Here is a 12,764-nt window from a genome sequence, read left to right as displayed (position 1 = left end):
TGCTCAGGGTTTAGCTGATCGCCATATTTGAGGTCGTGAAGGAATTTTCCTCCAGGGCACATTGGCAGAGACCCTGGAGGTTTACTTACCTCTGCAGCATGGGGCACAGGTCACTTGCTGGAGGATTCTCTGTCACCTTGAAGTCTTCGAATGATTTGAGGACTTCAAAAGCTCAGACATAGATTAGGGTTTTGATACAAGAGTGGGTGAGTGAGATTCTGTGCCTGCATTGTGCAGGAGGTCAAACTAGGTGATCATAATGTTCCATCTGATCTTAAAGTCTATGATTCTTAATCAACAGGCTTCACACTGACACAGTTAAATTGCCTATCTTAGCAGGCTGGGGAATCATTTTTGTTTTTCCTCACTTTAATTCTTGTTTAACAGCATTTCATTTTCCTTTTAGACTGCACCATTGTAGCCCTTCACAACCAGCTATATGTAGATGAAATCCAATAGCAACATAAAAAGTTAGTACTTGTACTGTATGAAATCTCTTAGGCCGGATACTTATTTACAGTAGACCCTTTTATACTGCTCAGGCAGCATAAAGAAACTTAGTGTAAATGAGAATCCATTCATTACTCTTTGCTGCTTGTGATCTAAGTCCAAAACTCAGTTCATTCTGACTCTAATACAGCACACTGTTTTTGTGGCAACAATGTCCTTTCAGGCTATCAGCTTTTATTTTCTCCAATGTTGTTTACTGTTGTTGTACTAACAGTGATTACTGTTTCTTTGGTAGTTAATAACTCTCAACTGCCATATATATAGAAAGGATGGTGATGGAATTCAATAATTTGGTTAAATTTTCTTTCCTTATCAAAATGAGTCACTTTCTCTCTTACCTGTACACTCAATGGAGCCCAATCCGCTGACATTTACTGTGGCATACAGCTCCTCCCATGAGTTGTTTCTTGACTTAAATGGAGTCACCAAACAATAGTCTACACCAGATATCTTCACATTCAAAATGAAATATTTCAAGGTTTCGTTTCAAAAAATTGCCTAATCTCTTCTTTAAAATCTCATTAAAAAAAAAGACACCCTAAACCAAATTGTCTTGTTTAGGTTGAACAACAATAGCTTTGTCTCACCCAAAACAAATTTTTGGTTTGCCAGAGAGCCAAAAAATAAATTATTTGCACAGCTCTAATGAAAGGCAGGAAAGTGTTAAGGGTGGAGGAAGCCCCTGTATTGAGCAACAGAAAGGAGCTGAGGAGATAAATGAGGAGCAGCCCTTTAATGGGAGGAGCGGGAGATGTCAAAGGAAGCCTGCTTGTGTGCAGTAGCAGCTCCCAGGAAGCAGAGAAACTCAGTTTGGAGTAGGAGAAGCCATGGGGACCAGCAGCAGGGCGCCCCGGGGGGTCTGCAGAGAATTGGTTGTTGTCATGGTGCTGGCTTCTCCTCATTTCCATCTGCTAAATCACATGAAAAGAAAGCTAAAATATATGAAATACCTGAATAATATTAATTTCCCATATAAGCAATTGCTATGGTTCCAACAGGAATAGCCTTCCAAGGGGAGTAGTGAGGGCAAAAGACATATCTGGCTTTAAGACTAAGCTTGGTAAGTTTATGGAAGGGATGTTATGATGGGATAGCCTAATTTTGGCAATTAATTGGTCTTTGACTATTAGCAGTAAATATACCCAATGGCCTGTGATGGGATGTTAGACGGAGTGGGATTTGAGTTATTACAGAGAATTCTTTCCTGGGTGTCTGGCTGGTGAGTCTTGCATGCTCAGGGTTTAGCTGATCGCCATATTTGAGGTCGTGAAGGAATTTTCCTCCAGGGCACATTGGCAGAGACCCTGGAGGGTTTTTACCTTCCTCTGCAGCATGGGGCACAGGTCACTTGCTGGAGGATTCTCTGCACCTTGAAGTCTTCGAATGATTTGAGGACTTCAAAAGCTCAGACATAGATTAGGGTTTTGATACAAGAGTGGGTGAGTGAGATTCTGTGGCCTGCATTGTGCAGGAGGTCAAACTAGGTGATCATAATGGTTCCATCTGATCTTAAAGTCTATGATTCTATAATCAACAGGCTTTCACACTGACACAGTTAAATTGCCTATCTTAGCAGGCTGGGGAATCATTTTTTGTTTTTCCTCACTTTAATTCTTGTTTAACAGCATTTCATTTTCCTTTTAGACTGCCACCATTGTAGCCCCTTCACAACCAGCTATATGTAGATGAAATTCCAATAGCAACATAAAAAGTTAGTACTTGTACTGTATGAAATCTCTTAGGGCCGGATACTTATTTACAGTTAGACCCTTTTATACTGCTCAGGCAGCATAAAGAAACCTTAGTGTAAATGAGAATCCATTCATTACTCTTTGCTGCTTGTGATCTAAGTCCAAAACTCAGTTCATTCTGACTCTAATACAGCACACTTGTTTTTGTGCAACAATGTCCCTTTCAGGCTATCAGCTTTTAATTTTCTCCAATGTTGTTTACTGTTGTTGTACTAACAGTGAATTACTGTTTCTTTTGGTAGTTAATAACTCTCAACTGCCATATATATAGAACAGGATGTGATGGAATTCAATAAATTTTGGTTAAATTTTCTTTTCCTTATCAAAATGAGTCACTTCTCTCTTACTCTGTACACTCAATGGAGCCCAATCCTGCTGACATTTACTGCTGGCATACAGCTTCCTCCCATGAGTTGTTTCTTTGACTTAAATGGGGCTAGTCACCACAATAAGTGCTACACCAGATATCTTCACATTCAAAATGAAATATTTCAAGGTTTCGTTTCAAAAATTGCCTAATCTCTTCTTTAAAATTCTTCATTAAAAAAAAAAGACACCCTAAACCAAATTGTCTTGTTTCAGGTTGAACAACAATAGCTTTGTCTCACCCAAAACAAACTTTTTGGTTTTGCCAGAGAGCCAAAAAATAAATTATTTGCACAGCTCTAATGAAAGGGCAGGAAAGTGTTAAGGGTGGAGGAAGCCCCTGTACTTGAGCAACAGAAAGGAGCTGAGGAGATAAATGAGGAGCAGCCCTTTAATGGGAGGAGCGGGAGATGTCCAAAGGAAGCCCTGCTTGTGTGCAGTAGCAGCTCCCAGGGAAGCAGAGGAAACTCAGTTTGGAGTAGGAGAAGCCATGGGGAGCAGCAGCAGGGCCGCCCGGGGGGGAGGGGGGCAAGTGGGACAATTTACCCCAAGCTCCATAGGGGCCCCCATGAGAGTTTTTGGGGGCCCCAGAGCGGGGTCCTTCACTTACTCCAGGAGCCCCAGAAAACTCTCACAGGGCCCGGGCCCCTGGAGCTTCTTCCACTCTGAGTCTGCGGCGGTGGGGGGATCCGGGGCGGAAGTACCCCCCCACCGGCGAATTACCGCCAAAGCGGGGGGCCCCCACCTCCAAAGACCCCAGGTCCCCCGTATCCTCTGGACGGTGCTGGGGGAGGATGCACTTGACCCAGCTATCGGGAGCTATACTGTCTGGCACACAAGAATGAATTTAGTCTAGGCTGGGCACATACAAAGAAGTCAGCTGCGGGGAAGGAGAGGACATGCAAATCTGCTGGGAATGCTTATGCGCACACGCTTAAAGTGGGGACGATTGCTTGTAAATATATTGTGGACACGTGCTGGATACATGGAATTGTAATTGATTTTAGGCTGGAGGGTGTGAATGCAGGGTGATCTGATTTTGCAGGGGCATAGATAGGCTGGTTACAAATGAGTTTAATTGGTGTGTTTTTGGCAGGGCATGCAAACTTGAATGGTAGGGAAAGAACACCAAACTAGCTTCACCTTACATAACCATCTTCTACACCAACCATCCACAACTACCGGTGTTGGGAAAAAATAATCTAGTAAAGGGTAGAAGAGGAAAAAGGGGTAGAGATGTGTGTGGTCTGTTACAGTGGAAAGGCTAATTATTACACAGTTCATATTTTTTTCATATGGAAGACCAGTGAACTTGAGATTCATCAGTGTATTTAAGTGTGTTCCGAACTTCAGTGAGATGGGTCTCATGCTTAAGTACTTTCTGGAATTGGTGTTTTAAGGATGAACAACTACAGAGTTGGAGTAGGTTTGGTTTGGGGTTTGTTTTTGTTTATATAGATATTTAATGCAAATCACTACTGTTGGAGGCTCTCATTTTGCATGATATAATATTTTATTTATAAGCAATCTATACCTATGATGTCATAAATAAGAATAAACAAATAGTAGACTGACATAAATATAGTGTAACAATACAGTAAAATGATCTGAATATATTTCCACAATGCACAAATAGAATAAATAATAGAAACAGCTTTTAAAATTCCATTGCATCTCATTTTAAATTGTGTATAAAATGTTAATTGATTTTGGTTAGTACTTCTAAAAATTTTATTTTAATTTCTAAACTTCTTTGTGAGTTTGTCCTATAGTTGAAAACTTTCTAATTCCACTTGGATTCTCTTGCCAGCACTGTGGCTGAACTGCTTCTCTGCTAGGAAATAATTGATATCTCTTCACTTTCATCCTGGTGAGCTGAAAGTCCTTTCTTCCTTCCTGGTTAGAGAGTCCCACCTTCCATCAACACAACGAAATGTCTCCAGATGCCCAGCTGGCTGATGAGTCTATGTTGGACTCTCTGAATGGAACTCCCATCTCAGGTAGTTTTGGAGAGATTTTTGCAAAAGCAGCAGGAAATATGTTGGAAGATTTCTTGGATTGTCAGGGACACTCAGAACTTGAGAACCTGTTGGTGCCACCTGAAATCTTTCTTTGTTCTGACATTATAGGAAAATTATCCACACTTCTTTGTTTGGAAGCTGTTCCAGTTCACATGTATTATGTTCTTTAACTGTGGTTATACTGCATGTTACAGTTCAGAGGTGAGATTTGATCAGAGAAGAATCAGAGGGGTAGCCGTGTTAGTCTGGATCTGTAAAAGCAGCATAGAATCCTGTGGCACCTTATAAACTAACAGACATTTTGGAGCATGAGCTTTTGTGGGTGAACACCACGATCAGAGAAGAGTTGAACCATTGAAATATATAGCAAACACATAATGTCAACAATGTTTAAGGTCCAACCCTTTCTTTTAAAATTCTTAATTGTCTTGTAACTATTTTGCATCAATATCCTTCATTTTTCATTTTAAACACTAAGTAAATGAACAGAGTACTATCACATAAAATGTACTTTGTGCAGTTGGAATTCCATAACAGAGTGAATGTATTGCATAATATGTCAAGCATTATGGAGTGTTAGAAATGACTGTGGGAAGAATCAGCAGAGAGGAGGGATTCCACTGCATCCTCCTGTTTTAACTTCAGTAGTTGCAGCATCCAGAGCTGAAATGAAATAAGAAATAGTTGAAACGCAAAGGGATAAAAATATAATTTTCATTGAATTGATCTCAATAAATTAAATGAAAATATCTTTTCCACACATAAGCTTGCAAGTCATTTAGTATGTAAATATTTTTTAAAAGTCTCTAGGAAGCTTCTCAAACCTCGGAATACTAGAAATAGTTCTCATGGGGACAGATTAATTAATAACATTGATGATAATCATTGAAACACACTACATATGTCGAAGTTAGAGTACTTTGTGGTGTGGGAGGGCGGAAAGTATCATTATCTGTTGACCAAAATGCTGGTGAGGTGCCTGTGGATTCCACATATGTGTACTTTATTACTTTTTACAGATCCAGACTAACATGGCTACCTCTCTGATATAAAATATCCAGCTGTAAAAATTATACTAATGTTAGGTCATTAACTCCAGGGAAAAGCTTGGTACTGTACTTTAGTTACTAAGGTTTCTAGTGAGTTTGTCAATCAGTACAAAACATCTGGGTATTTCCATGCAAATAGTCTCCCAGGCACACAAGCTGTATTGCATTTCTTTCAGGAAAGCATCTGTCCCCTGAAAGTATTGTTTCACTCTCCGACTGGTGTGCTGGAGGTCCTCACTTTGTGGGTTGGTTAAGTCCTTCTCCATCTGTGCTCTCAAACATGCCTCCAGCCGCTGAATTTGCTGGTAAAGTCCATTTTGGAACCTGACTATAGAAGTCCCATCCCAGGTACTTTGAGTGAGGTTTTTGCTAAAGATGTTGAAGATCTCTTGGAGGATCTCTTGGATTGCCACCTTGGCATTCTCCTTCTGGAACAGTGAGAGTTGGGAAACTTCCTGGGTGGGCTTGAAAGCTGCCCTTTCATGTATGCATTGTGAAGGGAAATTTCCACTCATTTTCTTCAGAAGCTCCAAGCTCTCTTTGTTCACTTTGTTCTGCTGGAAGTGAAGCATGGTACAGAGCCGAGACGAGATTTCAGTGGAGAAGAGCAGTATGAGGCAAACATGCAGCAAACACCTGGAGGCATGATGATGTCTATGCAGTCCTTTTCTTTGTGTGGAACCTTGTGCCTGGAGTTTGTTGAGGGTCCTATGTAGATTGTTGTGTCTTTCCTTCATGTCTCTGAATTTAAGTATTTGGTTGGAGAATGTTTCTTTGATCATTTTCTGTTTACAATATTTTCCTTCTTGGAGGTTTCAGAGTTTTTCTTTCTGTTTTTCTTGCTGTTTTCTAGTTTTTACTATGTTTTCTCCTTCTTTTTTGTGAAATTGACCACCTGTGACAGTACACAACCCTGTTAACTCATTTTGGATCCACACAAATACAGCCTTTCTATCATACATTAATTTTTATAATTTAAGATCATCCACAATTCCAAAATGGTACGGAAAAGACCTCCAGTTCATCAGCCAGTGCACGTCCTATTCATAAACTCCTTCATTTAAGAGACAGAAATCATTTAGGAATGTTTAAAGGTTGCTAGACATGGAAGAAGTAAATATGGGAGGAAAGGGTTAGTCCTACCAAAAATATTGGCAAATCTCAACTTTAATCATTTCTTCCAATTTAGAAGGCACATTTAAAATGTAGACAGCACAAACCATTGGTATTTTCCTTCTGTGAAACCACAGGAGCTAGAATGCTCTGAGAAAATGAAACCTTAACTCATTGTTTATTTCCAGGTCTTTATAAACATACTGTAGCTGATGAATAGTTGCAGTTGGAAGGTGTGAATATCAGGTCCTATTGATCACTCCAATAGTGACAGTATGAAAAATTGAGACTAATTTGTAAAACAGGATGAGCAATTAGTATAGTAACATGCTAGAGAGGTACCCACGTGGATGACTATGATTTATAATGTGGTCAGAAGGAGGTTATGCAGAGAAGTCTCATTATGTATTTTTTACCAATTGTGTCCCTGGGATGAAAGAATTCAAATAATTAAAAAAAAATCAAATTCAGTGTTCACCATTTTTGCTGGTTCCTTCTTTTTTAACATTTGCCTTCTCCTCAGCTTGGGCAGGGAAATTCTTCTAGTTTATTTAATTCTCTTCACTTCCTGTGGTCACATTTCATTTTCTGGTTCTCAAGCCCTAGCACAGACTTTTGTGCTGGAGTTTCCATCATAGCAGGGAAATGTGGTTTAGTTGAAGAAGAAAACACTGAAATTAAAAAAGAAAAATCACATGAAGAAACCATGAAAACATTTTTGTGCATACTAATTTGGTTAAAGTCTCCCAAGTCTTCCTGCACTTTTATAAGAAATTTGAGATTTTAGCTTCAAATTTTTGAAAGACACTCTGCAAAGCAGAGAAAATAGACTTACCAGAGCCCCCAGATTGTCCTGGGTTATGCTCCCCATTCTCCCGTGACTTTCCAGGGGTGTTGGGCATCTGTATTCCACACCAGGGTGAAATCCCAGGGGAAGATGTTGCGGGGTACTGAAAGCAAATGCAGTATATGAATGAGATCATTCTTTTTGTCACTCTTATTACTTGAAGCTTTCCACCCCCGGCACCTATTGTTCAAGCCTAGGCAGCCCTGGCAGGGTGGCTGTAATGGAACCACACTGATAGGGACCGGAAGGTATGTCTGACTAGGCCCTAGAAGTGATGCAGCCACTCAGGTGCTCTGTGTGAAATGATTTTGTGTTCTGTGCAGAAACCATCGCATCATCTATTTCTATGATGAAAGCACTGCAAACTATTTCCTCCTGCCTACTAGTGAGATGATAAGGGTGAGCTTAAGTGGGGATGTATTAGTTGTGTTTTCCTCCCTTTTTATCTACCTGTGGTTGGCTTTCCCACAAGAAGACCTAAAGTCACAGATGATGGATAACATTACTTAGCTCTTAAGGACATTAAAAGATTCTTCTACGTAGCACAGCTTAAAAACAATGTGATGGAATGATTGTCAGGAGGTTCTCCTATGCACTCTAGGGGTAATGAAGAAGTTAGACTTTGAAGAAGAGTTTGTATGGCTCCCAGGTGCAATATGACTAGGTCAAGGCCCCACTCCAGCCACTCCCCATAATTGAGGTTCCGTTTCGGATATTCTGGTCCTTTCCATAAGAAGACACCCAGAGGAAAGCTCTACATACTGACTTGCTTGACTGCAAGGCCAGGGCCACTGCTGCCTCTGACCAACAGTTTCATAAAGATGTATTCAGCTATTGAGGGTCTAATCCTCCCAGAAGAAATGGAACATTTTCATGGTGTGACGTTCTATACCTCCACCACTCAGGCAGTGCAGCTCCCCTCCCACTCTTAGAGCCATAACTGAGTCTCATATGTATATATTTGTTATAACATTGCATTGGCAATGAAGCATGCATTGAAGCATCACTTTATATTGCACATGCTACATTATACATGTACATTATACTTAAGATCATATTTCCTTTTGTAAAGATGTAACCACCTTATGTAAAATTGAGCAAAATGATTAAAACAGTTCAGGCACATTATGTGAGGAAAATATACACACTGAAAATGTGTTGCGGTTACAGAAGTCTTTCCCAGGCCTATCTCCTTCAGTCCTGCATCTCAGGATATAAGATACTCTAGATCTGCTATAAGCTGTAACAAAGGGAGACCGTCTCTACAATATAAATAGATGAAGTGGTCTTGCTTTTCTTGGGCAAGACCTCATAAGATCAGATGACATGTTCTTCAATTTTGCTCAGTTTTGCTATGTAAAAGAATGAAAGCTAGCACATCCTAGAGTAGAAAACCTCCTAAACATTTTAGAAACTAATTAACCACTATATTAAGTCATATGTGCTGCCCTACCCTCTTTTTATAAACAAAAGCAGAATATAAGCAGAATAGCTGTACTGTGGTGAGAGCAGGGTGTGTGCTGGGAAGTCTCTATGCCCCTTGGACTCTGTCGTGCCTTTCTCTGCAACAGAATGGAGGGCTGCGGGTGTAGCCACTATACAGGTCTGTGCTGCAGTAGGTGACAACAAATGTATGAGGTGTATAGGAACCCCATTTGTCTGTACCACGAGAGCACCGGTGCAGCTATTCCATGCCAACCCAGCAGACTAAGGGGTAAAAGTTTTTTTAGCTTTGTTGAGTGGTGGCACCGTTTGGCCCCATGTGTTCTGTATTTCTTGCCTCATTTTCTTGCTAAGGATATTTGCATACCATAATCTTCCCCTTTCTCTGACCTCATAACTTCCATAGCAAGTTGTTTCTAATGTCATAAGCAGTGATGATATGTGGTAGATAAGCAGCAGTAGATGAACTTAAGATGTACAGTGTATAGCAGGTTTTCAAGCTTAACAAAAAAAAGCTCAAGTGTTGATTTGTTTTTAATCCTTATTTACAACCTTTTACCAAATTTTTCAAATGTCTTTGAACACATTGGATTAGAATGAACAATCCTGGATCCTTGGATAATTAGGGTAGTTTAATGACTAGTAGCAATGGAAACCAAGTGCTCCACCTAACAAAAGCAATAACTTGGAAGTTCGCAGGACTAGGCAGATACAGGGCCAGAATAAGGTGTAGTGATCCTTTCCCCAATACAGGGTATATATGTAGTGCTCAAGGTAATGTTAAAAGATGCAGTCCAGGTGCCCCAGACTACTACATTGCCCAAGGAAATGTGGTTCACAAACAAGGGGGCAAAGCTATGCACCAGCTAATGCATTCCAAGTTGCTAATACATAGTCGTCATCTTCTGCACAGAAGCACAATGTACGTGCGTGGCCATGAACCAAATGCTGCTTGTTTGACTAATGGCAAAACTGTCAATTCCATATCCATGCCATCTTATTTTATCCTTTTGTCTGACCACTTTTCCTTGCCTAACTCTAAAGCAAAGATGAAGCAGAATGTATGCTAGCTGTTCTGAAGCACCAAGGCAAATCAGTTTGATGTCAAAACTGCAAAACCGATATGGAGTGAGGCTAACCCAGATAGGATCCCATACTTTATTGCATTCGATAATGTGCTACACAGGATTGAAAATGGTGGTATAATACCCTATAATACAAACAAGTAGCATCGTGGTTTTTCTATATTTCCCAAACTTGGATGACCTGCTGAGGACAGAAATTGCTCTAATGAAAACACTAGAGATTAGCATATAAAATGTGGACACTTTACTCTGACAGAATGGGCAAGAAAAATTTTGGCCCAGCCAAAGCATAGAAGCAACCTGATGTAACCTCTCTTCAAGCAGGCCATCTTAACTCTTCACTTTTACATACTATCTTCAGAGACTTTATGTAAACTCCCCATCAGTAATGACTAAACTGGGAAAAAGCATAGGATAGAAAAAACAGAAGTAGATCATCCAAATAGACTGTTGTTGCCATATTCTGTTGGCATCTACAGGAAACTAAGAACGTCAACAGGGCCAGGGGTGGCACCAACTCTTTTCATGAAAAGAAAATCCCATTTTTAGACCTGCTCATGAGATTTTGGCTACTTTATAACTGGACCTGGAAGAAGCACCCCTACTGATTTTTGGATTTGTTTTCGATTCTTAACCGTGGAGGAAATTCATATCCCACCTGTCAAAAAACACAGAAAGTGAAATACCTATTTTTCCTGTGGTGGTTTCTTTTCACAATTTTTAGTGTCTTGTTTCTTCATGTTCATCCCTGTATATTTATACAAGGCACTCAATTTACTGTTCCACTGTTTTTGTATTGGGGAGGATGTTTTCTCTATTCCACTTGACACTATAATGTTTATTGTCCTGCTGTATGGGGAGATTTCAGATTTCAGAATCAGTAAAGTGCTGTAAACCACTATTGCTTATTGCTAAGAGCAGCCAAGTCAGTAGGCCATAAAGTAGCCATGCAACAGCCTTAACTTGACCAAGGCAGGAGGGGAGGGGGATTTGGGTGCCACAGAAAGGGCGGCTTGACCCTGTGTCCTTCCTGGTAAGAATTGTGTTGAAGTTGCTGATACATGCATTTTAGAAGAGTAGGATGTGCCCTAAGGAATGTCTATTAGGACCTCAAGGCTGCAAACTCTGGGATAAACCCACACGTGGTTAATCAGTAATCAGAAGAAAACCTCTTGCTTGACCACTGAAACTGCTTGCTTAACAAATTTTCTTTAAGGAACATGTCATTGGGTTACTAATGTATAAAATAAGGGGAAAAGTTTGAGGTAGTGGGACTCTTCAGGATGGCACTCTCCCTCTGAATGCATCTTATGTTCCCCACCGGCAGACGGGCTGCTGCTTAGCTTTAAGTGAAAGCACTCTTGTGTTGTCCTGGTTCTGCCAGCTATGTATCGGTCAGATGGCTGTGTCTCCCCAGATTTATTTCCTGACACCATTTCACACAGAGTAAAAGTTACCAAGAGTTTGGGGTTGAAAGAACCCCGGGTAACACTGCCCCCATCATAAAAACTGTTTCACAAAGCTAGAGATTTTCTAAAATACCAAACACTGTTGGGCTGTCCAGTCCATAAATACCTTTTAGAAAATAACAGATCTTCAAACTAAGTCTAAATAATTATCTTCTATATTTCCCTTACGCCTACTGTTCATCTAACAATTATGGCACCACAACAAAATTCATGGCATATTTCCGACATCATTTCTTCTCTTTTTCCTCTCTCTTGGTCTGTGTCAAGCTTGCCTATACTTTTCCTTTATGGACAGCTTCATCTCCCTGTTAGACCAAAACTGTGCTAGATAACCTGTAAGGGCCATCAAATAAACCCCTTTAATTCTAATTTCCCTGGAGGGATTTTCCAACCTTGGGGAACTTTTTGGCTAAAAGACAAGCTCATCTTGGCCTATATTCATCTGAACATCTGACAACGTGGCAACCCTTCAACACAACTCCTTACACAAAAGAACAATTTCATACTTAGCGAGGTGAGTGTTTTCAATTACTTGACTATGTATTCATGCTGGTGATGGTCAAATGCACAGATATTTACAGCGTTTATGCAACTGACATTTGCAAAATAATAAAATGTTAAACTATCTTCTATGTTGAAATGTTATGACTTTCAAAAAGCTATGCTAAATATGCGAATTAGAATGCATCAATTCTCCCTATGTACAAATCTGTATGGTGTAAATCTGCTCCTTGAACATCTGTCAGATACTTCTTTGTATAATGTATGAGAAAATGTAAGTGCACTGATATGACACACACGCTCACAACACAGACTGACGTACAAGCAGAAGGACATAAATAGACAAGGCAGAGGTGCTATGGTTGTTACCTAAACACAAAAACTTACATAAGGTAAAGAACCACCACAGGGTATGGCAAAGGTGATTCCAAGTCACAGGAGCGAAGTTTTTCATGTTCCTACTCACAGAGTAAAACATACTCTTCAGTCTAGATTTGTTTTCATTCAGGTCAAGGAAAAACATCAAAGAAAGGGCTTAACCCTGAGAGACACTAACTGCTTCCTGCAAGGTCCTGAGCACCCTGATCTCCCACTGAACTAGTGGGTGCT

General features: G+C 40.2%; 1 protein-coding gene across 1 annotated transcript; it reads right to left on the bottom strand.

The window, feature by feature from the left end:
* Positions 1–5,768: 5,768 nt before the first annotated feature.
* Positions 5,769–6,479, bottom strand: LOC116820753 (interferon beta-like). The gene has a single exon (XM_032773443.2). It carries the CDS (start codon positions 6,477–6,479, stop codon positions 5,769–5,771), a length of 711 nt encoding a protein of 236 aa, XP_032629334.2.
* Between the last annotated feature and the right edge of the window lie 6,285 nt (positions 6,480–12,764).

Source organism: Chelonoidis abingdonii, chromosome 6 (assembly GCF_003597395.2).
Source record: "Chelonoidis abingdonii isolate Lonesome George chromosome 6, CheloAbing_2.0, whole genome shotgun sequence".
Lineage (NCBI taxonomy): Eukaryota > Metazoa > Chordata > Testudines > Testudinidae > Chelonoidis > Chelonoidis abingdonii.
The sequence above is the reverse complement of the archived record's forward strand: the minus strand, read 5'-3'. Positions and strand labels throughout refer to the sequence as shown.

What these genes read in the sequence shown, in the direction of transcription:
- LOC116820753 (XM_032773443.2), bottom strand. Translation starts at nt 6,479, where the DNA reads ATGATCAAAGAAACATTCTCCAACCAAATACTTAAATTCAGAGACATG.